The sequence below is a fragment of the Camelus bactrianus genome, chromosome 8, assembly GCF_048773025.1.
Source record: "Camelus bactrianus isolate YW-2024 breed Bactrian camel chromosome 8, ASM4877302v1, whole genome shotgun sequence".
In the NCBI taxonomy this organism is placed as follows: Eukaryota; Metazoa; Chordata; class Mammalia; order Artiodactyla; family Camelidae; genus Camelus; species Camelus bactrianus.
Window position 1 is genome coordinate 63,850,982 of NC_133546.1, and position 23,714 is coordinate 63,874,695.

A 23,714-nucleotide genomic window follows, 5' to 3' on the forward strand; every position below is an offset into this window, starting at 1 on the left:
GAGAAACCTTTAAATTTAAGCTATTACAGCTGACGCTAATTTTTAGTATCCTCCAGTGTCACATACAAAAATTTTCTTACCTTGACTCACAATTCAATGTGCATGAATATAACTATATACAAGTTTTTAAGAAAAAAATATTTTGAAGTAGAGATTCATTATGCATTATAACCATTCACATGCAAAATAACTGACACATTTTAAATTGTTGGAAGGTGTGGCAGGAAGACAAAAAAACAATACTGTTTTCTGTTATCTTTAGAAAATTAATAATATGAAAGAAGAAAATGAGACTCCAGCAATTATAACTCACCCCCCAAATAGAAATTATACTGTCAAGTTTAGTTTAGGCTTCTTGTAAGAAAACTGCCAACGTCTTTTTAGCACTATGGAATGCAATAAATGGAAAAATACTTTGTGGCTATCCATATTTTAAGAAGCTTTAAATTTTCAAATTTAATATGATTATGAATAAGAGTATTATACAGCTGGAAATTATGTATCTTGTGTTGGTTTTGAATTTACTTGTTCTTAAAATAAAACAAAATACATGAAGCTGGTATTTACATGCCAAAATACAAATATGGGAAAGTATTTAGGATGGAAGTCAGATTTATTCTCATATCAGAATAAAAATCAAAGGTAAATTATAGCTCATTAATATTTGAGTTTTTTATTTCTGTGAATTGTTACATGCTGTACTTAATTTTAATGGACTTCTTCAAATTTCCAAAGGGTTTTGTTGAGTGGCACAGGCCAATCCTTGGTCCTCAGCAGGACAGGAGGTGTTCATGGTTGGATGATTCAAAACTGACATTTGTTTGTCCCTATAAAGGTTTTGGAAATTTCACAAATTATCTCAAAATCTATCATATACCGAAGATGTTGATTCTTTTCATCTTGCAAAAAATTTCACAGTACTTTCTTTGTCCAAATGAAGAGAGTAAATAAATGTGGGGGAACACAGATTTTATGTGTTTCATTTTCTTGCCTAATTGGTCAAATTCCCATCCAAATGACCAGGCTTCATTTTTCAAGTTCAATTAGCAGTACCTGAACCGAACAATAAACAGTGTAGTCAAATAAAAGGTTGAGCAGTTCTTTATTTTAAATGCAGTGTTTTCTTGTTGGAGAAAATCTTAATTGTATGAACAAAATTAAAAATGCTGACAGTCAAGGGTATCACTGGTTTATCTGTGGCTGAATATCGGCACAAAATAGTGGTTCTGTTGTAATAAGAAGTATAAATACTTATCACTTAGCTTAACCTAAATGTGACAGGAATACTTTGCTCCTGGTATAAATGAATGAATATAACTCTTTAGGTCAACAGACAGAGCAGTTTTGTACTTTCTTATTAAAAGAGACAAAATGAGGTGAGGTGGAACTCTTGCTAAGAGATTATTATGGGGAACAACTTTAAATTTTTGTTTTCAGGCTGCCTTAGGGATTGCACACCTGATTGTTATGGCCATGGAAAAAGAAGGTTTACCCAAGGAGGAAGCCATAAAAAAGATATGGTTGGTTGACTCAAAAGGATTAATAGTAAAGGTAAGAATTTGTCATTTTTAACCAGAATAAGAATCAATATTCCATTCTGGATGCCCATCTCAAAGATGACTGTTTGCACCCACCTCCCACCCAACACTGTGTGAAAAGAGCAGCCATTACACACCAATGCCCATGTCAGTGGATACTGACACTCCTCTGAATAAAGAAGAGCACTGTGGCTCAGCTCTGGAAGCTGTCTGTGCTGTGAGTAGGCGCCTTACAACTCCATGGGTTGTCAGTCCACGTGAATGAGTTTAGTTTCCAAGTGATGCTGTCTGATACGGATACAGATGAAACACAGAGTACACTGGGCTGTACTTAAGGATGTGATACATTCAAGAATTTGAAAAGTGAAAGCCCACGGTGGTGGTTTTCTTTTGTGATTTCTAATGACATTTTAAAGTGAAATCTTCATAAAAGTGCATAGATTTTAGCATCTCAAATTATTCTAACATAGACTTACTGAACTGAGTGGACTCCAGATTCCATGGGTTACAATACTTGGAATAACATGGATCATAGCATGACTAGTATTTGGAGTAACTGTGAAATTGTTGCCTAGACCTAATCAGTCACTCTTACTTCATGTCTTTGACTTGCCAAGATAAAGAACTGGGTATATTCTGCTTGCCAAGGTAAATAAAGTTACGTTTTAAAAGATTGTTATATATGTAATAGCTTGTACACTATTTAATATAAAAGAAACATACGAAGCTTCAGTTAGCCACTTTTTCTTTAATGTTTTTAAAAAGTCGAAATTATGATGTTGATTTTTGTGGCAGAAATAATAAATCTTAGAGTAACTACTAAATTAGTATAATCTTGCTTTCAATTTTACATTTTTTTGTGTTTGTTATCCTTTATCCTTTGTATTTTTATATCCTCTCTTGAGAACCAATAATAATCATTTTACTCATTTCATTAACTTGAAATATGATTGTTTATAATGTATAAAAATTATCTTAAGGCTCTAAATAAAAATTTTTATTAGTCAAACTCCTTCAGTCTTTAAGACATAAAACCAAGAACTAAAAAAGTAAAACTGTGAGGTTAGCTCATTTATGGAGTTACATCATCATCAGACAAGATGATCATTATTCTAATGTGTTTTCTGTTTTCAGTTCTCATTTTCAGTATCACATCTGTAGCGTTTTCCATCATTTACCTTATATTCATATGGCTATAAATATCAATATTTTAAATAACTCATCAGTATCAGTGAGGTTGATTGAAATGGATTATTTGGTCATTGGTAATATCCAGATATCTTAGGTTAGCATCTTACAGCAAGAAACAATTGACATATCTATTTAACCAACTAATACTAGTCCATTTTAATATAAAAATCCAATTCTTGGTTTAAAAGAAATCCTTCCAAAATAAAAATTAGAGGGAGAGTAAATACAGTAAAGAAAGGATGAAAAAGTGAACACTGGCAGCATGACTAGTGTTTGCATTTTGCAGTGATAATTTGGAGCATTTTGGGGGAGGACAAGAAGCCACAAAACAAACCAATCCAGGCTTAATCTATTCCTTAAGTAATACATTTTATCTTTCACTAATAAGCCAAATGAATACTAGGATAGAAAACTCAAAAATAAAAAGTAGTATATTAATAGAGATCCTGAAGGATACCCTTCATGTAACCTAGAATGAGACTTAAGACTATGGTGTTTTGTTTTGATTTTAACTTTATTTTGTTCTGTTTTACATTATTCTGTTTTCAATTATTTAAAAAATTTTTTGCTTTATATTTATAGTTAAAAGTTTGGCTCCTGTGAAAGAGACAGTGAGTAAAAATATTTTATATGTTCTAAGAGTGGTTTTGACAATATAGTTATCTCCTTCCTGAGAGTTTAATCTTTAGGTCTAGGGCTTGAAACTCCATGCTGTAAAGAAAAAGTTTTCCTTTCCCTTGTGATTTTATCAGAATTTTAGCCAGTAGTACTATCACCACCTTGAACGATGGTTAATGTATTTCATACACTGTGGTTTAAAAAAAAAAAAAATCTACACCGAAGAGACTTCGAAGCTTGGTAAAAAGTACCTGGCTTGATTTTTTTTTTTTCTCCCTCTTTTCTGTTTCTTATAGAGTATGATCGATGTATCTGTAGCTGTTAACAAGAGCAGAGGCAGAAGGTTATGTACACGAGTCTTGTAGACAGTCAGACAATTGTGGATGTTTTAACCGCACAAAGTTAAATGCTGATGGAGTTAACCACCTATTATCTTAAATTATGACCACTCTGCACCCCTTTGTCAGCCTCTAACATGGAAAATGCCTTCGTCACATCATTTATCTCCTTTTAATCTGTCCGGAGATGATGAAACCCAGCTCTCAGCTCTTTAACAAGCGCACATACTTGTGTCGTAAGTGGAACGTTCCTGACAGACAGTGTGCTAGGAGGGTTTTGTCTGCAGATAAAGAGGGGTCAGGTTTGACTCTGATGAACTCATGATTTGACAACAAAAACAGGCCAGGAAAATGGGGCATGTTGTCCAAGCAGACGTGCATTCAAGAGTTCTTCTAGTGCCTGTGCTTAGGAAGGAATGCACATTTATCAGTGTTACACCTTTCCTGGGTCATGGAATGCTAACTCTTGACATTCTTAGCCACCTATCTTCCCCACCCCCATCAGAACCTATGTGCTTGTGAAATGGAGAAATTCAGTGTGGTTGTGTCTTCTATCCTGTGCTAAGAATCAGCACAAAACAAGGAGGGGGTAGTGGAGAGACTAAAGAAATAATAACATTCAGAAGAAATTCCCAGCTACCTATAATACATTTGGTTTAATTAGAGACTCTTAAAAAAAAAAGAAAGAAACACCGTAAGATTTGGGATTTCTGAGATTAAAAAGTGTCCACATGCCCTTTGCCAAAAGAAGGCAAGAAGCATTTCAGCAAGGGGTCCTGAGAAGGGAGAGTGAAGAGAAAATAAATTTTCTCTCTCCACTTCCAACTGAAGTTATTGGCACCAAGAAGGTGGATTCCAAATTGGATCTTGAAAAGAGGAAAAAAGCGAGACTTAAATAGAAGCCCAGAGGTAAAGGCGTTTGCCTGAATATTATCAGATCTACAGAAGGTCACATTCCAATAGTTTTTTAATCTAATCCAGATTGTCACATCAACCTTGAAAATGGTATAGAAAATACTTGGGGAGAACTTTGTTTTGTCTTTTGATTCTTCTGTTTTTGGCACGGAGAACCCGTCAGTCGTGCCAGCAGGCATGACTCCTGGCCCTCTTTCAGTTATTCTCTCTGCGTTCCTAAGTCACTACCAAGAATTAAGCCCTTGGGAGTGAGGCTGTAGGTAATTTGTTTCTTGCTAGATGAATGTCTTCTGGCAAGTCTGGCTTTGCGGCTAGGAGCTGCCAGTGCTGTTACTATGATTAATAAAATAAGATGTTCATGATAAAAGCATACATCTTTTCATACAATGTTTACTACGTTCTTTATGATTTGCTTCTTACGCCAGGAAACTTAGGGGGTTTGAGCCACGTTAAGTACTTTTCATTAAATCTCAGGTTGCCAGCCAAAAGTGTAGTCCTAGAAATCTGTGCTTTTACGTTATTCTGTAGCTTGTTTTCTTTAGAAGTCATCATTTTATGCTGTTTTGAAAATATACCCTGTACCTTTTTAAAAATGCATCTGGTAGAGCTCTGATGAGTCCTTCAGTGCAGTGATTCTCAGAACTGGCTAATCACTCAAATCACCTGAGAAGCTTTAAAAAAAATCCAGATTCCAGGGCCTGATCCCAGAATTGAATTAAAATATCTGGCAACGAGGCTGAGGAATCCATTTTTCCTCAGGTGAGTCTGGAGCTTCGTTAGCTTTGGAAAGACCAGATCAGGTTCGTTCTCATCATGTTGTCATCATCACCAATCTCCAATATTTGCAGATGGCATTTTCTGTATCTAAGTGGGAAGATTTTCTTTATATTTTTTGCATGTCATTTAAGATTTTCAGAAGTAACATCCGTGTATTTACTGTTGGCTGTTAGAATGCATTCTGCTACTAGTTATTTATTCATGTCCCTAAGCCAACAAAATGTATCACAAACTAATGCTCTATTGACAGCAGCCAGTAGTTGTGAGGACAACTTATAAAATGCTTCTAAATTTTTAAAAATTTGCTGTTCGGGGTAATCTTGGACACTGCTCTCAGGAAAATATTTTGAATTATTGAACCAAGAAAATAGGGATTGTGTCTCTTTCACGCTCAGATTATTCAATGTCTTTTAATATCATTCCACACTATGGATTTGTGGATCCACATTCAGTATAAACAGACTAGACCCTCTTCTCTTATTTGCATGTTACTTGTAGCGGCAGTGTAATTCGGATTATTCAAGGTCGAATTTGGTTATTTCAGGTGCCAGTAAAATAATTTTTAAGACTTCTACTCATGCTAGTTTTATTTTCTCATGTTGGAGGCTACTTCTTGGCTTGGTAATATAATGAAAATGAATCGATTTCCATTTTTTATGGAGATCATGTGCAAATGTATTTAAAACTCTATACCGGAAGCAGTTTGGATATAGTCTCATTGTCATATTGTTTGTCAGTAGCTGGTCAGGAATCAGTTGTTTTTTCAGACTGGAAACACCCAGATGTTTTTAGGAGGCCTTCCCTGTGAGCTTCTAATTCTTCCATTTTATGCTGTGGGCCACCCTGTTTTACATGGATTGTGTGGAATCATACTGTTTTGTGAGCCCAAGCATTTTTTAAACAAGTTAGTGGCATATTTTCCTCTTAAAACAATTTTTAGTACTTCCTTTTGTTATTCTGTTAATAATCCTGAAACTCGTATAAATGTCCTTTTTGCTCACAATCCTTTCAGTGGGGTTTCTGTTTTCTATTTCAAAGAATACCACAAGTATAGATGAATTACAATGTTTCACTGTTATTAAAGAAGAAAATATGATTCTAGAATGCATTAAGATAACATTGAAAGCAAGATCTAGGAAGTATGGTAATTCCTGGACCATATTCAGTGTCGGTTACTCCTTTAATGGAGTGTATTCACATAATACTTAATCCTTGTCAGGTGGGAACCAGAAGACCAACAGGTAAACCGTGTGATTCATACTGTCTTCACTAAGAGATTCGCGTTTTCTTGGCAGCCTTCAAGATTACATAACATTGAGTTGAGATGACCATAGCCAGTTTGGAGTAGGTGAATAATTTTTCTGAGATCTTTTTTCTCTGTTAGAAAACCTAGCAGAGGTTCTAATATTAGACAGGTTTCCTGGTCTATGAAAACACCCTAAAAGCAAATCTCTAAAGCATTACTTAACAGCCACCTGTTGGCGGTGGATTAAATACTAGAGATTGCCACATCTGCCCTAAAATGAACACTGCCACCACCACGAGCTTCCAGAAGAGCCACATGGCTACTCCTTCGTGATGCCCATTTCTCCTTCAAGGTCCTGGGAACTTACATCAACTTGGGGAATGCAAGATTTAAAGCAGACCCTAGCTGCAAGGGAGTCTGGGAATATAGCCTCCAGTGTACTGGAGGTCATGCTAGGAGCAATTTGGAGTTCTGCAATAATTGCCATGTAGGGCCTCAGATAAATTTTAGGGTAGTGTACCTACCTTTACACCTGCAGTTGAGTATATGCATTCCTGGGAAAGAGAAACAAGCCAAAATTGTGTCGTGTTTAGTTTAGAATTCTAGAAGCTGAAAGTTACTATTTCCAGGAAACATGTCTCCCCAAGCTGCAACTTTATTTAGCACCTGTCCTACAGAATTTTCATTGTTGTGAGAATGAAAATAGTCATGAATTTTAATTTACACTACTTCCAGAAATAGTTCAGAAATAATTGAGATAGTTAAATACTGTAAAGCTATCTAATGGTTCTAAATTCTTACTCCTATTCATGATCAGAATTTCTCTCTCCTTTCTAATAATGCAGGATTATTTTTTGCCAAGTAACTAAGCAGTAATAAGGATGTTGAGGTAGCAGATGGGTTGCAAAAGCATTCTTTTCATCAAAGCATTTCAGGGAAAGGAAATTCATATTTTCAAAGCAGCTGATAGGAAGCACATTGGGTAAAAAGAAATAGTGGAATATGTAATCAAAATTAAAATCATCCCCCATATTAGTCAGCTATCTCTGTGTTACCAGAGGCCACAAAATCTCAGTGATGTACAACAATAATTATTTATCTGTCACACACCTGTGGGTCAGAGGGGGTAGCTCTGATGGTGTTGCTGTATGGCTCAGGTTGGGTCCAGGTCTGCTCTCATCCTCCTTGGACCAGCAGGCTGGCTTGCACTTCCAGAGCAATGGAAACGGCATGAGAGAGCAAGCAGAAACACCAGTGACTCTTAAGGCCTAAGCGTGGTTGACACACTGTTATTTCAGCCCACATTTTATTGACCAGAGCAAGCTGCATGTTCAAATCCAAGGACAAGGGGTAGGGAAGTATCCTCTGCCTTTTATAAAGGGAACTGTCAAGTAACATGGCAAAAACATAGACACAGGAAAGGGATGATGAGGACCTGGGGCCTAAGTCAAAGCCTGAATGATCAAAACATTTGGGAGGGGGCATTCTGCGGCACCCGGCTACGTCTCTTTTCTTTTTTGTAACTAATTATCATTAAGCCTTGGCCACTTTGTACATGCTAGGATGATCCTTAATTAATCCCGTGAGTGAGATATGAAATGTCTGAGATTGAGTCAAGGAAATAAACTTACCAACTGTGAAGCTAATAGAGGTGAGGATGGATGGGGGTGCCTGGTAGCCCTCAGCTCCCATTTAGTGAGAATTGTAAAGATTTTGGTACTGTAATAAAATTTTTTTTATATCATTGAAAGGCAATTTAAAAAATCTTATCTCATAAATACAAAAGAATTGTTTGACAATATACAGTGATTACTCACAAAGCCATTCTAGGTTTACATCAACTATTTGTTGTTAGGCTTTGGCTGATTCTAAAAAGGCTTTGCTGATGTGTTATATTGAACAATTTGATGCTTTCTGATGAAAGTGGAAACCGAATTTGTATGATCCTTTTGACTAATTTTTTTCTTTAGTAAACATGATGAAACTAGAATGTTCCCTCCTGAAGTGAATATGAAATAGTAAACTTCAATTCTGATTCTGGATGAATTAAATAATTTTTTAAAAATTGAAATATAATTGACATATAGTGTTATATTAGTTTCAGGTATACAACATGATTTGACATTTTTATGTACCGTAAAATGATTACCACAATAACTCTAGTTGACATCCATCACCACATATAGATACAGATTTTTTCCTTGTGTTAAGAACTTTTAATATCTACTCTCTTAGGAGCTTTCAAATATACAATACAATGTTACTAACTATAGTCACCATGCTATACATGGCATTCCTAGGACTTACTTACCTTATAACTGGAATTTTGTACCCTTTGACCTCCTTCATCCATTTGGCCAATCCCTTACCCTCAGCCTCTGGCAACCACCAATGTATTCTTTCTATCAATGAGTTTGGGTTTTTTGTTTGTGTTATGGTTTGGGGGGAGATTTTTAGAGATTTTTTTTTTTTTGTCTTTCTTTACCTGATTTATTTCTCTTAGCATAATGCCCTCAAAGTTCATCCACATTGCCCCAAATGGCAATATTTCCTTTTTTATGGCTGAATAATATTCCTTTGTGTGTCTGTGTGTGTGTGTGTGTGTGTGTGTGTGTGCGCATGCACATTTTCTTTGTTGATTCATTCATTCATGGAAACTTAGGTTGCTTCCATGACTTGACTGTTGTAAGTAATGCTTCAGTGAACATGGGGGCACATTTATCTTTCCAAGTTAGTGTTAAATAAGATTATTATTCACAGTATCTCAGGTGTAGTATGTTTTGATTGCAGGGGAGAAAAGTTAAGATAAAAACCTTTTAGAACCCAGAAATGAGTAGTGGTGAATCCTGTTCTTAGGAAGCTGTTAGCTCTAAAAAAAATCATTTTTTTCTTCTCCAAAATACTTTTAATTACAGCAATTAATTGAGCTCTTGTTAAAAATTGGACACAGTCCTAAGTACGTTAGACGTATTATTTAGTTTAGTCTGCAGACAACCTGATAAGGTAGAAATTCCTGTTTTATAGATGAAACAAGTGCAAAGAGGTTTGTATGTTTCAAGTCAATCTACAATTCACATGTATTACTTTTTAAAACAGAGGTAAAATGATAATAACCTTTTAAAGCAAGAAAATTGTACCATCTTCAGGATCAACAATTTGCAAACAATCTAACATACGCTATTTGTAAAGCATTTTCTCCAGGGCTGTGCTGTGCTGTTTTACTGGAAAGACTGAATTCCAATACCTGCCTTGGGCAAGTTGCTTAACATCTCAGAGCTTCTGTTTCCTCCTGCAAAAAACCTAATTATGCTTCTCCTACTTTTCAAAATTGTGGAGGGGATCAAATGAAATAGGTGAAAAACACTTACAAAGCACCATATGAAGTTAGGCAGTGATTTAGTATTATAGTCAAGATCTTAAAAATTCGTAGCTAGGGTATTATAATTTGATGTTTCGTAGGTAACACATGGTACATCTACAATCAGAACATTTAAACATTAAAAATACAAAGCTAGTACTTATTCAGAAAATCGAAGTATGTTATAAATATGACATTGAGTTCCATTCTTAGGGAGTGGTCCATGAATTGGTTGTGCTGCAGCCCAAGTCAAGCCTGCGCTCTCAGACGCTGCTCTGTCAACTCAAATCATGTCTAGGAAACAGTTACTTCATTTAAATGGCATTTTGCTTTACCATTTATTAACACGCATTTCACAAAATGTCCGTAGAATTAGGATTTTTCATATTAAATAATAGTTAAATATGGGAAAGACTTTGTTCACTGTTATATCCCCATTGCCTAGAACATTGTCTGAGACATAAATATTTGTCGAGTGAGTGAAATAATACTCTGATAATTGGAGAAGAGACTTGAAGAACAGCTGGAAGACGTAATACATAAAAAATGTTAAGCATAGATACTAGTAATACGTGTGATAGCCTGAAATTTCTTTGACTCTCATACGTTTGGCAGATTTATCATTTCTTTTTATTTCCTTTACTTAGGGACGTGCTGCCTTAACACAAGAGAAAGAGGAATTTGCCCACGAACATGAAGAAATGAAGAACCTAGAAGCCATTGTTCAAGATATAAAACCAACCGCCCTCATAGGTAAGCCTCTGCTTCTCCCTCCCTCCAGAGACCCTACCCCTGCCCTGTTTTGGCCTGATTATCATTTTCTTACTGCTGATTTTTGAGACACTATTTAGCTTTTTGAAATTCTAACCTTGGGAATTCATGAACAAAATTCCCCATTCCCTGAGGCAACGGTACCCCGATAGACACCTACGTTTGTAAATTCAGGGCTGTCTCCTTTATCTCACTGATCCCAACTCTGCTAACTCTGTCAGCCTGCTAGTACCTGGCATATTCAGCACTTTACCAGGATTGAGTACTCCAAATGGACAGTGGTTCTCAAATGGGGGTGATTTTGCCCTCAAAGGAAACATTTGGCAATGTCTGGAGACATTTGCAGTGTTCACAGCTGGAGGAAGAAGGGGAGGGAGGTCAGGGCTACTGACATCTAGTGGACAGAGACCAGGGATGCTGCTCCACATCCTTCAATGCCCAGGAAAGCCCCCCAACAAGGGACTGTCAACCCCAAATGTTAATGATGCCAAGGCTGAGAAACACTGAGCTGGACCCTCCTTGAAGACAAGGACCAAACTTCACCTATCTATGTGTTCCTCCTACCACTGAAGACAGTACACTTGCGCACTGAGATGTTTAACGTGGACAGATTCAGTGTGGTTGAAAACAACTCAAAGTTATGAAACTTTATCCCTTATTTTGTGAGTAGACAGTGACGGCCCTTACTTTGTATTATAGTCCATCCCTAGAAACTCTTGTGAGACAGATGACACTTCTGAGGATAATGATGATAACCATAGTAAAAACAATTACTCCAAGACAGGAATTGTAGTAAGCCTTTATTTATTATTACTTTTTAAATAAAATATATTCTATCAGGAATCTTAGTTTCCATTATGCTAATTGCTTTATTCATCTGTTAAAATTCTTCAGTGAGTCATACTTCAGTTTTACAATTGAATTGGATGATTGTCTTAAGTGTTAACACTGGATTATAAAACACAATTACTTTATAGCCTGAGAGACTGAAATGTACTTCTGTAATTGTTTATAGAGTGATAATCATATTAGACACATTTATTTGCTGAGAAAAATGCCTGTAATCAAAATTCCTAGTGATTGGTCACTAAATCTATTTATAAGTTAAACGTTTTATCTGTGATCTTTTAATAATAGATACTTGTAGATTGATAACCCTAAAGATTGATGGCGTTAACCAACATCTCTTTCTGTCACTTTAATACAAATATTCTGTATTTTGGGTAAAGTGTCTTAGACATGACCTGACACGTCTCACTGTTTTTTGGGCATTGGATTAACTAACCAATGATAATCCTGTTCACTGGTTTCTCATTTCTGCGTTAGGAGTTGCTGCGGTTGGTGGTGCATTCACAGAACAAATTCTCAAAGACATGGCTGCCTTCAATGAACGGCCTATTATCTTTGCTTTGAGTAACCCAACTAGCAAGGCAGAATGTACTGCAGAGCAGTGCTATCAATTCACCAAGGTAAAGCAAAAATACGCCTGATATTTTAATAGTCAAACTTTGATTCTTTAGAGGGAAGCCCAGGGTATCTCAGGTACTTACCAGTTAACCTTTAAAAGTGATACACACAAGACTGAAAGAGAAGTGACTGCATCAGAAAGGATAAGAGCTCTTTTCTTTTTTTCAGATGTTGTGTAAATTGTCTTCTTCAGTAAAACAAAATAAACTGTGGAATGTTTTATTGATAATTTTCCTCAAGTGATTAGGGAATAGCTAAAATTTAAACATAAAAGTTAAAAAGGGAAAAGCTTGTTTCTCGATGCTTATTCAAATAGCTTTTAACTAGCTATTCCCAAACATTGAGGCATACAGTATAAAACCACAATCTTATTTTTGCTTTGCTAATTCCTGGGTTTGGATTTTGATGCCACGGGTGGAGCTTTTGGGCATTTATGTTGACATCCAGCCATGCTGGGACGGGAGTCCTCAAAGCTCTGATACTTTACTGTTTCCAAAAAGTGACTTATTTTATACTCTGTTTGTATTAATATATATTTGACCAATACATTGACAAGAGCCTTTTTCTTCCCTTTAAAGACTTGAGAATGTCATTACAATAAACCAGAGGTTGACTCATATGTATCTGAGACTTTTATTTTGGAAAGAAATCCAAAATGAACTAGAAAAGATAAATAAGACAGAGTTAAGCCACTCTGCATAAATCAGAACTTGATGGCTCCATTTCTGTCATAGTATATCCTTTAATGCTTATTACTAGAATTGATGGAATTTTGCAGAGGAGTTATTCCATTGTTTCTCTATTTGGGAGGACATCAAAGTCCTCAATAATTTAAATTTTTATCCCATCTCTAGATTGAGGAATTTGCCTTAGATTCCTTAGTCCTTAAATCCTTAAAGGAGAAAAAATAATTTCTGAACAGTAACAATGTTTAGCATGCTGCATTGCACATAGAAGATGCGTAATAAGTAAGTGTCGAAGTGATTATTTTGTTTGGGTATATTTTAATAGGCCTCAAAAATTGATAGATTCACCTGGAATCGATGTAAACAAAATTAGCCAAGCTGATATAGTTGTGTTTTTAAGTCTGACTGTGTCCGATTCAGATGGCCTAAACGCTTTCTTATGGTCTTGCCGAAAGTTCTGTATCATTATACGTAAAATTAAAAGTCATTTTGCAGCTGAAAACTTAAACCCTGGTTCAGCTGAAGGATTAAGGAACAGGAAAGGGTCTGCCTGTAACAGCTGGATGTGAGCCTGTACTGCTGCAGGCGCAGAAAGGACTGTTAAAAATACAAAACACAAAAGGATGATTGAACCCCAAGAAACTATAATTATACCAAAAATATATGTATAATTTTCTTCTCCATGTTAACAATCCATGCATATGAGAACATTTAGCTGTCTCTCATTCATTTAATACCATTCCTCCATAAACTATGATGATTATAGAATGATTAGCAGAAGAGTAGGAGGGAAGGAGAGGGTGATAAATGTGGATATAATGTTGTGGGTCTCTTTCTCAAATATAATTTTTAAAGTTATATATCAAATTATATATATAAAATATGTATATCCAATAATAATTTAGTTACATTAGGAAGTTGCTTGTAATGAGACATTTTATCTGCTAAACAGAGCTGACAGTGTCTGAAAACAAAACCCAATTTTGTGCAAAACCCATCAGTGTCTTAGAGACACCTAGATGAGAGTTAGTTTTCTTTCTTATCTGTTTTCATCTTTTTATATCCTGAATAAAGCTGAATCATATTATGCTTTTTATAGGAAAGGTGTATTATAACATTTGTTTGAAATGAGGAAGTTAAGATTACTAATACTGTAGTGGACTTAGACTCTAGGTATGGAAGAGATGGAATTTATAACCCTGTCTGTCACCATGTAAGCTATGCTTTGGGGATATAGTGCTTTAGGTCTCAAATGCATTTCTTAGATTGCGATGCTTTATTTGTTGAGGGCTTCCTGTTCCTACTTGAGAGGCCTGAGTGCCCTCATCTGTGTCTCCACACTCACCCTTGCAGGTCAGACACTCCCCTTTTGGTGAGCAGTGTGGAATTCTGCACCTGACCAGCCCTGAGTTAATGCCGTCTTAAATCATGTAGTACGTGAGGTCCCTCAAAAATGTTATGACAAAATAATAAGACTAGGGAAAAATAGACAGTTTTTGACAATTACTTATAATTTAGTCTTCCTTTATTTTCTAATCCCACTTGTGCTGGTGTTTTCCTAGATGATTTTCCATGTAGTTCTTCACAATATATAAATATATAAAACGTACCCCAGTGATTACATTGAAATGTGCTGATCCTCAACTCTAACATAAAATGTCAGTCTTTCCAATACTCAAATATTAACCGATCACTTTTGTCTCCAGAAGCCTCTGAGTGGAGGCTGCTAGTATAGGAATGGTTGATGGGCCTCAGCAGACAGCAGAGCGGTGGTCTTGGGGTCCCCTGTGCTTTGCACACTCCTCTTGGAGTGGAGAGAAGAGTGGTAATCACCCCTCCAGAAGTGATTGCCAACATCAGTAAAGCTTGCTCAGACTTATTAAGGAGTTATTGAAAAACCAGACTGCTTTTTAAATGCTCCGTGCGTGAGCTATTCTGTCCTGATGCATTTGTTTGAAGATACCCTGCTGCTTCTTACAGCTGTGTGTCTGTGTTGCAGGGTCGTGCCATTTTTGCCAGTGGCAGTCCTTTTGATCCGGTCACCCTTCCCAGTGGACAGACCCTCTATCCTGGCCAAGGCAACAATTCCTACGTGTTCCCTGGAGTTGCTCTCGGTGTTGTGGCTTGTGGACTGAGGCACATCACAGATAAGGTCTTCCTCACGACTGCTGAGGTACTGTCACACACTCTTAAGTTTGCCAAGCCTGTCAGAGCCCAAATCGGCTCATTGTAGGTTGTCCGACTTTTTATTTCTCTAGCATCTCAGCTCATTCCCTAGAAGGTGTAAAGTCCGATGAAAAGCAGATCTTTCCCAGTGGAGAATAAGGGGTGGGTAGTAAGTTCACATTGATTTGCTAGGAAATGATTGTTCTTCAACAGCCAGCAGAAGAATTGTTTCAAAGGTTATACTCCATCTATAAGCTGTTATAAAATATTGGCTGTATTCCCCATGCTCTACAATATTTCCTTGTAGCTTATTTTATACATAATAATGTGTTCCTCTTAATCCCCTCCCCCTGTCTTGCCCCTCCCCACTCCCTGTCTTGCCCCTCCCCACGGGTAACCACTAGTTTGTTCTCTACATCTGTGAGTCTGCTTTTTCTGTTATATTCATTAGTTGTATTTTTTAGATTCCACATATAATTGATATCATACAATATTTGTCTTTTTCTGCCTGACTTATTTCACTTAACGTAATACTCTCCAAGTCCATCCATGTTGCTTTCAGATGGCAAAATTTTCATCCTTTTTTATAGCTCAGTTGTATTCCATTATGTATGTATATATACCACATCTGCTTTATCCATTCATTTGTTGATGGACACTTAGATTTCTTCCATATCATGGCAATTACAAATAATGCTGCTATGAACATTAGGATCCATGTATCTTTCCAAATTAGTGTTTTTTGGTTTTTCTGGATATATGCCCAGGAGTGGAATAGCTGGATCGTATGGTAGTTCTATTTTTAGTTTTTTGAGAAGCCTCCATACTGTTTTCCACAGTGGCTGTACCAGTTTACTTTCCTATCAACAATTCATGAGAAAAGGAACCTTTTTTTTTTTTTTAAATCTTCACACTCCTGATCAAATTCTGTGACAGTAATGACACAATTAAAAGTTTTGTTTCCAAATCATGGAGTAAGTGGTAAATATTTCTCCATGGAGAACCTTCCTAAATAACAGCGTTTTGAAGATTTAAAATAACAATCTGAATCGGTATGGTGAAAAGACGTTAATCATTCAGTGCGGAATACAGAACACTCTCATATTTTAAGCAGAGAAGAAACTAAAACGGGGAATTCAGTGGTTATAAAATCCAAAAGTTATAAAGGACTGCAGTGGGCTCTGCTGTGGGTCTTAAGGAAAAATTCTTAGAACGCCGCAGAGGAGAACCATTAGTGATGCTCTGTTAAGCTACTGTTGAGAACTGTGAAGGATGTGAAATTTTACCTTGCTGGCATGCTAATTAGTCAGCTTGCCACCGTTTTTTAGATGCTGGTGAAACACACACAACTCTTAGGTCAGAAACTTTAATAATAGTAATAATTATAAAAATAATATTGATGTTTTGTATATGAAATTTATATTTATTATAAATAATAATAATATTTAATAATAATAAGGGACTTAATATTATACTCATGGCATGAGAAGTGCTACAAACCTCAGGCTTCTGTCAGTGCCCCTGACCCCCACACCTCAGCGGGATGACATAGTGATTGGATACGTATCTGTAAAATCATGAGCTTTTGATAATGAGACTGTTCATGTGGTTGATGTGTTTGAGGAGAATGCAATTCATCAGTGACAAATTTGGATTTCTTCTCTAAGAATTATACCACTGGACAACATGCTGACTGAACTGAACCAAATAAACATTGAGTAATATTCACATGTTTTCATCATGCACACGTACTGTACCTTCCTGCACTGCGAGAGATTCCTGTGTTGGTATGATCTCAAGAAGCATCATCCGAGGGCTTAGCTGTTGGCATCATTCATGAGAACAGCTGTCTGCCAGCTCTGCTTCCTTCTTTGTCTTCACTGCGTTAAGAGCATGATGGCTGGCGTCTCAGAGCGTTTTTTAGCTGAATAAATCTTGTTAAACATAAGTAGATGTCTAATTACTAAGAAAGCTTTTCAAAGTTGTCCTTATATTAAGGGAAAGATAGTCCTTGTCTTTTACAGCATACACATCAGAAGAAGAAAAATGATCTTTTTTCTTCTTGGGAGCCCGTATTTTCTTTCATAAATGACTCCAGCACCCCCTAGTGACACATTTCATGAAAAAATTCTCTCTGGTAAATCTCTCCAGACAAAGTAATAATCACTCCAAACAGCTTTGAAGGAAAACAGTGAGATGTGGTGATGTCAATAGCGTTATTCTTTGTGTTGTTTTTGTTTTTGTTTTTCTTTTTTTTTTTTCTTTAGGGGGAGGTAATTAGGTTTATTCATTTTAATGGTGGTACTGGGGATTGAACCCAGGACCTTGTTCATAGTAACTACACGCTCTACCACTGAACTATATCCACCCCCCTCAATAGTATTATTCTTATTATGGCTGGCTATCTCTCGGGCTGAACCTTTTGGACTTTCCCCTCCTGTTCTCTTAGGCATCAACACAACATTCCTGTTTTCATACCTTCTCATTGTTTTCTTTGTCTCCATTTCATGTCCCTTTTGACTAAGTTTTTTCTAGTATTCTTTTTTTTGTCTTCACTTTTTTCTTTGAATTATGCTTTAAGAGATCCGACCCATCTTCTTTTTTAAATTTTTTTTATTGTAGTACAATTACAATGTATCAATCTCTGTGTACAGCACAATGTCCCAGTCATGCATATACATACATATATTCGTTTTCATATTCTTTTTCATTAAAGGTTATTACAGGATATTGAACATAGTTCCCTGTGCTATACAGAGGAAACTTTTTTTCTAAATCTATCTTTATATATAGTGGCTAACATTTGTAAATCTCAAACTTCCATTCTCTTCATTCAAAAAGTGGCCAAATCTGTGTATCTCTCTTCTTATCTGTTACCACGTCTCTTCTTATCTGATGGGTATTTGCACAGAAATGCCCTGCTCGTTCCTTAAACACAGTTGTGTAAAAGCATTTCTCATCTCCCTTCACCCTCAGTTCCTCTCTTTGTGACACCCCGTTTCTAAGCAGGCACTGGAGCTTGGAAGCCTGGCATTCTTTTTATTCTTCCTCATCCCAAAGCCATTAAAACACCATGCACATGAACACCCGTGTAACTGCGAACCACCTCTTGGAATGCTATGTCGTTCATATTTGCTGATGGCAACAAAACAACATTTCAGAAATAATTTCATGATTTTAAAAAATCTAAAAGATATTAAGAGACCCTGAAAAAGAAGTGTTTGATTATTCAAAATATCTCAGATGAGGAAGGTTCTCTATTTCCTCTCTACACCCACAGTTCTATTAAATACCCAGCTATATATTACTGATTTAGACCCACTCCACCAGAAGAATTAGAGCTGGAGGGGGCTTCAAGGTTGCTGAGTGCACCTCTGTGCCCTGTTAGGTTCAATAGATAATTTAACATATATAGTATTATATTATACCATAAAATGCTAACTATGTGTGTATGTATTGATCTATCTATAGTATTTTATTGTTGAATTGTTTGTGAGCAACTTACAGATATTATGCCCCTTTATCCCTAAATATTTCAGGACGTTCTCTTACATAATTACAGTGCCATTATCAATTCAAGAATTTTAATGTTGATATAATACTATTATTGGATTACAATCCAAATTCAGATGTTGCCAACTATCCATAAGGAAAACCTTTTATAGCCTCTTCTAATCTTCATCTGCAAGACTGTCTCAGCCTTTGTTTCTTTGGTGGCAGTGACACTCGGAGAGCACAGGCTAGTTGTTTTTTGCAATGTTCCTTGTGATTTAATTCAAGTTGTACAGTTAGAGGTTTGGTAGGAGTACTGCACGCCTGATAATTGTATTCTCAGTACATCACATCAGGAAGCGCAGAATGTCAGTTCATCTCATTTTTTAAGCTACTTTATTGAGGTATGATTGACATGCGGAGAAGTATGTACTTAATCATAGAGCTTCATGAGTTTGGAGGTAAGTGCACACCTTTGAAGCCGTCACAGCATCTATGCTGTAAACAAATCCACCACCTCTGAAAGGTTTTTCCCACCCTCTTTATTATTATTACTTATATGTGTGGTAAGTGCATTTAACATAAGATCTGTCCTTGCAGCAAATTTTTACATATATACCATTTCATTTAGAAATAGGGAAGGGTTTGGGCAGCAAATGCTGAGGCTAGTTAGGTGATTCAGATAATCCAGACTCTGTGTAAGATTAATATGACATAGAAATAGCTTTCTCAGCCTCCTGCTCTATCTCCTGTGCAAGGGGATGCGAGCTGGGAGTGATGCCCTGACAGTCTTCCTCTCTCTACTTCCAGGGTCCTTTTCCATCACTTTTCTCATCCTCCTCTGCCCTCCTTACTTCTCTTTCTCCTATTCCTCTAGTGCATCAAGTAAGAAAGCTGCCAGCATTTCATGGTACAGTAAGTAGAACAGGAACTGGGTTAAGAGGAAACCTAGAATGTAGTTTGGTACAGCCATTATGGAAAACAGTACGGTAATTCCTTAAAAAACTAAAAATAGACTTATCCTATGATCCAGCAATCCCACTCCTGGGCATGTATCCAGAGGAAGCTCTAATTTGAAAAGATACATGCACCTCAGTGTTCATACAGCACTATATATGATAGCCAAGACATGGAAGTAACCTAAATGTCCATCAACAGATGACTGGATAAACAAGTTGTGGTATATATACACACAATGGAATACTACTTAACCATAAAAAAGAATTAAATAATACCATTTGCAGCAACATCGATGGACCCAGAGATCATCATTCTAAGTGAAGTAAGCCAGAAAGAGAAGGAAAGATACCATATGATATCACTTATATGTGAAATCTAAAAAAATGAGACAAATGAACTTATTTACAAAACAGAAACAGACTCACAGACATAGAAAACAAAATTATGGTTACCATCAGGGAAAGGGGATTGGAGGGATAAACTGAGAGTTTGGAATTTGCAGATACTAACTACTGTATATAAAACAGATAAACAGCAAAGTCCTACTGTATAGCACTATAGTCAATACTTTGTAATAGGCTATAATGAAAAAGAGTATGAAAAGGAATATATATATATAATGAATTACTATGCTGTACACCAGAAATTAACAAAATATTGTAAACCGACTATATTTCAATTAAGAAAAATGGCTTTTTAATCTTAGAAGTTCATAAGGAAAAAAACCCCAGGAAACCCAGATTCTAGTCTCCATCTTTTTCACTAATTATGTGATTCCCACTGGTCACCAAGACCCTCTGAGCTCAGTTTTTCCTTTGATAAAGGGAGAGATGAAATTAGATGATGGCCTTAGTGTGATCCACTTCTGTGACCCTGAATGTGACTAATCACTGAGTTATCCTCACAACCACCACGTTGTATGATCTGAAGTATTTTTGTCTTTTTTTTTTTTTTAAGGTTATAGCTCAGCAGGTATCAGATAAACACTTGGAAGAGGGCCGACTTTATCCTCCTTTGGACACCATCAGAGATGTTTCTCTGAAAATCGCTGAAAAGGTAAAACCACTCTTGTGCAAGCCTCATTGTTTTTCCCTTCTTCTGTTGCTAAGTGTGCATTTTTAGGTATTAAAAATCCACTTCCTTGAGGTAGCTGTATCAACTTACGATGTCAGAAGCCAGAGAAATGAGGCCCGATGCCTCGGCAGAGCTCGGGAACTGTGCTTGATCCTTAAGAGTGGGTTGAATCCTTCATCTCCCTGTCATTCCTTTCCTTTCCCAGAATTTAAATTCACCAGGGTTGTTCATTTCTGCTAAGCTTCCTCCACTTCACCTTTTTCTCATATCACACTTGCGACAAGTCACTGCAGTGTTGCCATATAGTAGAGTGACAGTGAGACCTTGAACCTCCTGCCTTCTCCTTGTCTCCATGGTGTCCAGCCTCTTAAAGATCACAGTTGATTATACTAGGCAGAAAGCAAAACCATGAGAACCAAGAACCCAGAGCTCTTAGGGTGGCAGATGAGCTCTTGCAGGAACTAGCCAAGAAGAACCTAATGGCAGGGAAGCTTTCTGTAACTAAGATGAGAGAGGAATGGACATTTTTTGCAGGACAGTTGTATTTGTTTACTAGGCCTGCCATAACAGGCTACCACAGACTCGGTGGCTTAAACAACAGAAATGTCTTTGCTCACAGTTCTGGAGGATGGAAGTCTAAGATGAAGGGGTTGGCAGGTCTGGTTCCTTTGGGGGCCCCTCTTTGGACTGTAGATGACAGCTTCTGGCTGGTGCTCCTGTGGTCTCTCCTCTATATGAACATTCCTGGGGTCTCTTTGTGTGTCCACATTTTCCATTCTTATAAGAACACCAGTCACCTTGGTTTAGGGCCCACCCTGACAGCTTCATTTTAACTTCATTATCTCTGTAAAGGCCCTGACTCCAAATGCAGTCCCATTCTGAGGTCCTGGAGGTTAATTAAGACCTCAACATTTTGGGGTGATGTATTTCAGCCACGATAGTAGTCATGTGTTGAAACTAGGGTTTCTCAGCCTTAGCACTGTGCACATTTGTCTGGGTAACTGTTGTGGAGACTGTCCTGAGTATTGTAGGATGTTGAGCCACTTCCATGGCCCTTATTCACCAGACGCCAGGAGCCTCTGCACAGTTGTGACAATCGAAAATGTCTGCAGACATTGCCAAGGGTCCCCTTGGAGGCAAAACTGCTCCCTGCTGAAAATTTGTATATTAAATTATTAATAAATGTTAACTATTAAAATTAAAAAATTTTTTAAATACTAAAATTTTTTTTCAAAATTTAAAAATATTTAAAAATATTAATTATTTAAAAATATTAACTATTAGCAAGTTTATCAGAACAACAACATTTAGGATTCATTTGTCATTATTTTGTTGACTAAGGGTAGACACTTCAAAAACCAAGTAATCCTTCAAAAAAACTTCAGATAATCTGCTTGGTCATCTATTTATGAAAGAGCATGCTCATATTTTCTCCTAGTTTGTATCTACTAGTTTTAAACTAATTTGAATTATGAATGCACATTATCACTTTAAGTTCATCTTGAAGATTTAAATGACAGAAGGGAAAGTAAGACAAGGGATGGCAAGGGAGAACAAAAGACTCAGATGTCACACCTGGAAAGAGGAAAGAATGCGGAGGGCATACACAGAAGTTGGGAAGTCAGGACAGAGAAGCAGCTTCAGGGAGGAAGATGACATAAGAGGACCACAGGTTTGCAGTATCCATGGTTCATCCAGATGTTCAGTTCTAACAAGTCGATGGCAATGGCTGAAACTTAAAGAGAAGCTGCTTGTAAAGATCAGGCATCATCTACATGTTGTAACAGGTGAAACTCTGGGGGTGCTGGGTTACCAAAAGAGCAGATAGAAAGGAAAGAAAACTGAGGCTAGAACGCAGTTTGTTATTCTGTCCAGAAGACAGAAGAAAGAAGCCAATGATAAAGGGAAGTGGTCAGGATTTTAAGAAGAGACTCAGAATTGAACTGCTGGTCAGAAATTAAGAGAAGGCACTGTTTCAGGATGGGGGTGGACGTTTGTGATTGACAGAACCAACTCCTAGCGAGGACAACACAGGAAGACTTTTATTTAGTAGTTAGGGAATCTTTCAGAAACTTTTACAAAAGCAGTTGCAGTGGTACAAGAAGTGGAGAAGTCCGAGGAGAAGCAGGAAAGCAACAAAAAGATAAGCCAGTCCTGTGGAGCCTGGCGTGGAACAGAAGGAGAGAGTGACGATTTCACTGAGTGAGAGAGGTTCATTAACACAGTGTGTCCTGGGAGCAGAAAGAGGAATGAATTTCCACATACTCTGTATCAGGAATGAAACGAAACATTTTATTATAAAAATAATACGGCCATTGCAATTCAGGCACAGGGGAACTTTCAGGGCGATGGAAATGTTCTGAAACTCGCTGTAGTCGTAGTTGCACAACTCCAAATTTACAGAAGTAATCAGATTGTGTGCTTAAAATGGGTGAATTTTGTGGTCAGTGAATTGTAACTCAAGAATATCTGTTAAAAACATAATAATGCCACATCACAGGCACTCTGGAAAATAGAAAAGAGGAAAATAGTGATATTCTACTTTTCTAAGATAAACATGATTATCATTTTGGTGTGTGTGTTTGCTTGCAGGCTGTTTCCATTTGTTTGCTTTCTTTTCTTAATTGTTATAATAACCCATAAGGGTGTGTATGTACTTTGGATCTCTGCTTTTTGTCAGAAACATTTGTCATATTGAGATGGCACAGTCTTCATAACCATAATTTTTCTTAAGTACATTATTTTACATTGAGATGAGCTACTTAATCATTCTCATACTCTTCCAAGTCCTTCTCATTCAGATAAGTCTATCATACATATAGCTCCTTAGGGATTGTTTAAAAAAAAGAAAAAGAGTGAATTAAAGAGCACCTGTGGAGTGATTATTTTTGATGTGAGGGAGAATCTTTTTTTCCTCAAAGAAAGCAGGGGAAGAGAGAATGTTTGACAGTACAGAGGCGATAGTTTGAGCTGATGTAAAGAGAAATTGAGTTGGTTTGCTCTGGTTACTTGGCATTTTCTCAGTGGAGTGATTAGAGTCAAATGGAGACTTGACAGGGGAAGGTTTGAAATTGAATTGTGTGAACTATGAAAGGAAGTTTTTGCTTTTGTTTTTTT

The 23,714-nt window shown here is 36.8% G+C and overlaps 1 protein-coding gene across 2 annotated transcripts in view; it reads left to right on the forward strand.

The window, feature by feature from the left end:
• The window catches only part of ME1 (malic enzyme 1), a 174,298-nt gene that overhangs the window by 144,127 nt on the left and 6,457 nt on the right, over positions 1-23,714 (forward strand). For both annotated transcript variants that reach the window (XM_074368678.1, XM_045508607.2), the window contains exons 9-13: positions 1,438-1,551; positions 10,629-10,734; positions 12,079-12,221; positions 14,905-15,078; positions 20,481-20,579. In XM_074368678.1, the coding sequence (XP_074224779.1) occupies positions 1,438-1,551; positions 10,629-10,734; positions 12,079-12,221; positions 14,905-15,078; positions 20,481-20,579 (636 nt within the window). The remainder of the gene's footprint in view (positions 1-1,437; positions 1,552-10,628; positions 10,735-12,078; positions 12,222-14,904; positions 15,079-20,480; positions 20,580-23,714) is intronic.